This window comes from Morone saxatilis, unplaced genomic scaffold, assembly GCF_004916995.1.
Source record: "Morone saxatilis isolate NCDOM2014 unplaced genomic scaffold, NCSU_SB_2.0 Contig18, whole genome shotgun sequence".
In the NCBI taxonomy this organism is placed as follows: Eukaryota; Metazoa; Chordata; class Actinopteri; family Moronidae; genus Morone; species Morone saxatilis.
In genome coordinates, this window is record NW_023339740.1 from 2,011,005 (window position 1) to 2,015,383 (window position 4,379).

The 4,379-nt window shown below is 38.7% G+C and overlaps 1 protein-coding gene across 1 annotated transcript in view; it reads left to right on the top strand.

Annotated features, from left to right (window-relative positions):
• The first annotated feature begins 1,256 nt into the window (after positions 1–1,256).
• The window catches only part of LOC118328074 (synaptophysin-like protein 1), a 14,223-nt gene continuing 11,100 nt past the window's right edge, over positions 1,257–4,379 (top strand). Inside the window, exon 1 of the mRNA XM_035661677.1 lies at positions 1,257–1,325. Coding sequence (XP_035517570.1) covers positions 1,257–1,325 — 69 coding nt within the window. The remainder of the gene's footprint in view (positions 1,326–4,379) is intronic.

Here is a 4,379-nt window from a genome sequence, read left to right on the forward strand (position 1 = left end):
ATTGCTGATATGCCTGAATACTGCATTTGTGGAATGGACTGAAATGATCTCTATCATTTGTAAATTTACATTTCTTAAGTATGCCCATTGGAGCCAAGTTTGGTAGTCCCTCCATTTATGCAGCACTACTATACTGCTTATGTTAATGAAAAATCACATAAAAAAATTTCAAATATTAATTTTATTTAACTATTTAGTTTGTTAAACGTTTTTATTACAGTGCTTTGAACATTATACAGCATTCGCAAATCCCCACCAAAGGTGACGTCCTTTATTGGTCAAATTTTCAGGATGTTAATAATAATACCAATAATAATAACAACAACAGCAACAATAATAATCATAATAATAACACCTTCAACAATAGTTGTACCTAATATTTGTGCAATTATAATGAATTACAAAAATTAATCCAAGGATGTGATTGGATTGTTGGATTTCAAATGAACAGGGGAAAGAGAGCAAAAGTGATATAATATATCTTATTTAATTATTTTTATTTATTTTTTTTACATTTGTTAGTAATTAGTTACGCTACTGGGGGAAAGTCATATTATTACTGTCATATTATTATTACTACTGAGTTACTGCTCAACACTGCAAATGATTATGATGGCCGAACGCACACATACTATTCTGTTGTTCATCAGACAGATTTGTACTTATTCTCCATCCCCGAGGTGGAATAAATTAAAAAAATATTTTGTAGTTGAAGTGGCCCAACAATATAAACAAAAGTTACACGCTTTAAAACATTTACACGTTTTGGTTATTTTGAAAAGTAATAAGCGGAAGTGGTGTAGATTTTATTTTGGTAGGCGGTTCAGTGTACAGCGGTTCAGCGGTACGGGGTTTGACAGTAGTCTTATCAGTTGTCTGTCTGTTACTCTCGCGCTGACAGTCAGTAGCAGTGTATCGCTTCCCACCTCTCGAATGCAAACTTAGTATAACTTTAAGTTAGCTTTCCAACCAAACTGACGAATTTAAGAGCGAAACACAAACTGTTTTCCCGCCGTCGCTCGTCTCAATGGACACTGTTCAGGTAGGTGAGTTAGCCAGAATGACAAGAGTTAGCGTTAGCATGTGGCTAGCACGGGTTGCTAACAAGGGCAGGGCCAGTTAGCCACAAGGTGATAAACAGGTAACGATACAGCGTTAGTAGTGCTAATATAAACGCTTATTCGTTTACACCTGGCTAACTAGCCACATGTTTGTGTGTCGTCTTTTTACATCTTGTTTGTTATCCGCAGAAACTGATGTCTGGATTTTCTCTGGACCTGGGACCATTAAAGGAACCTCTTGGATTTATTCGTGTCCTAGAATGGGTAAGTAAAGTCCGAAAGTACTTTAAAAGGTCTCCAAAATAGATCCCAGACCACGTTAATGTTAGTGACAACTTATAATATGTGTTCATCCAGCTCAGTGTTCCTCTCATTTAATCCTCGTGATGTTAATATTCCCTAGTTGTCCATTCACTAACTCAATGTAACAGTTACCGAACACCGTGCAAGTGCCCTTCACTGTATGTTCGCAACATACTGTACTAACACAGACCAAAGTGTAAAGGCTGAGAGAACCCTTTAAACGGTCGCACGGTTCTCTGTCTCTGCTTTGTTCCTTTGTAACTTTGCAGTCTTGGCTTTTGACCTGTTAAGATTGTGCCACAGTTTGTGGATTTACAATGCATGTAGCTACTGATTTCTCAAGTGAAACCTAAATGAGGATGTCAACATTCTGCTGTAAACCCTTACGCTGAGTCTGTGCCCATTTGACCCACCTCTGTGTGGCTGTAAGGAAGGCCAGCTGTCGAGAATCTAATAGCCTGGAAACGTATGTTACTGCTAAGTAGATGCTTCATGCATGCTGTAAATATCACTACTGTGTGCATCTGTGTGTTTGACTTCTTGTTGAGTAATCTGAATGGATCGTATACTAAAAAAAGCAATCAGTCCAGGAATGCCCCCTCCCATGTGTCTGCTAATGTTCATAGTGCTCTGTATTTCTGGTAGATGTAGACTACTGTGCTAACAACAGTGCTGTGTATATTTAAGGCGTGGGCTTGTGCAACTGCCATGTCCTATTAGCAATTAGCATATACAGCAGGTAGTATCTGCTGTATATGAGTTTGACTCCAGGAAGGTTACTTAAAAAGCCCACCTTTTTTATTCTGTTATTAAAGCAAACAACAGTTTGAGAAAACATATTGATGTACAGATTAATTGCATGGAAGAAAAAGAAATACCCCTAGTGTGTAAAGCCGTTTAGGTCTATCAGCGGGTCCACAGTTCTACATGACACGCCCTCGACATGGTCACAGTTTGGTTAGGTTTAGGCAAAAGAAAACCTCCTGCTTTAGGAATTTAAAGATAGATAGACAACTTTTCAATTAACATATTTAATCCAATAAGTTATTTTAGTGGGTTTGTTGTGTAGTGTGAGCCTGCAGATAGACCTGTCTCACAATACCAGGACCTCCTTATAGCGCAATGCAGCCATCATTAATGTTATTATGTTGTGTTACTGTCTTTTCTGTTATAACATGCCAAAATGTCATAAAAACCCCAATCAGTATAATGATTGCCAAAAGCAGCAGAATTATCTTTGTAGTTTTCATTTGGTTTATTTGCTTGTAGATTAGAGAATTAAAGGATTCAAGGTTAATTTATTGCTCCCGCTTCCCAGGAAACTAAGTGTAAATCCTGCTGGCTGCTGTAGTGTAGCATTCTCTGACCATCTCCCTGGGGAATGGGGCTGCAGTGGTATAAGAATACAGCACACTTACCATTTGGGTAAATCAGCATACATGCACTACATTGTGTAAAAACAGACAAAAGGACATATTTCTACCATTTACCCTCCATTTTTTATTAAATGATGCAAAGCACTGTATTGGTGATGGGTTGGCCACACTAGTTGAATTCTTGAGCAAACTGCAGCCACAGTCATGGTTCAATGCTCAGGTTTACATGCTGACTACAAAAACACTATCCTGACTCTGCTAGCGTCGCTCCAAAAATACTTGGCAGGTGATTGGATTAACCATCTGTCTATCACTGTCTATCACGGCCAGATTTCAACCAATCAGATCAAAACCGATGTTGATACAATATCTCAGTTTTGGTACCAATACCAGAATAACTCTAGCCTTGTTGGAAACTTAATTAAAGACATCTTTTTGTACAAATTCTTTTTTTTCCATTTGACAAAAAAAGTAAACTTTTCTGAAATTGGCAAAATTATGATTTCAATCTCTTCCATACCAGCCTTCGGTACGTGGCAGTTATACATACTGTATCAATGCTGTGGACACATTTTGGTCAAAGAAGTATTAGTAAGTAGTAGAGTTTGATACATAGCCATAGTAAAAAACAAACTTTGGTCTTGGCCGGTAGTTTACCATCTATGATTTGTCCAAAATATCCCAATTTGTGATTATGCCAATACATTTTCTTCTCTAGTTTCTTTCTGTTTCAGTGTATCCCTCTATGTGCTGACAGTTGTTGGTCTGAGTCTTGTGACTGAACAGGGCTGCTGCTGTCTGTGGAAATGTGGCTGTCGCTTTGATGGCTCTGCTTTTTGAGTTTGTCTCCTTTATGATAGTCACTGAGCTTTTAAATCTGAATTTCGTTGTTGCTCTGAGTTTTCAGTTTCTCCAGGCAGCTCAGCAAAATCAGTTTGTTGTCAGTCTGCTTCAGTCTCAGACATTCTTCCAGGGCAAGGCATTCTTAGCATTCGCTGGGAGAAACAGTTTGCCTTCCTCCTGTGTGTTCTTGGAAGATGTTTATAAGTGATATTACTGGATGTAAACTGGCCTGTATGCTACAGCCTGTAAACATGGACACTAGCCAGTAACAACAGTTTTTCACAGTGTCAGGTGGAGGGTGGTCACCACTAAGGGACGTGGTGGGCCTGCTATTTTTGTAATCATGACATGCTGGATGTGTTTTGGGGTAAGTATTGCTATATGTCCATGTGATGTGCTTTATACAAATAAAGATTGTTATAGTGCTGGGCTGTATGACCAACAATTAATATCACTGATTTTTTTAGCATGACTGTGCCTTTATATAGCTATAGTGGCTTATTGTACTTTCTCTTTTTTTACTTATATTGCACAAGAAACAAATTAGTTATAGCAGTTGTCTCAGCTTTGCAACAGTATGGCAGTACATGCAAAATTCATCATATGGGAAATTAAAACCGGTGTACCAGTTAACCAGTATATTGCCCAGCACTAGGTTGTTGTATAAAAAGCTAAACTGCTAGTGTCAGAACCTTGTGACTGGCTGCTCCTGTCTCTTATCGGCCCAGCCACTCCCCGGTCAGGAGACGTAGTGAGGAATGCATCGGTCAGTCTGTGGGAGGCTGGGTGGGACCTT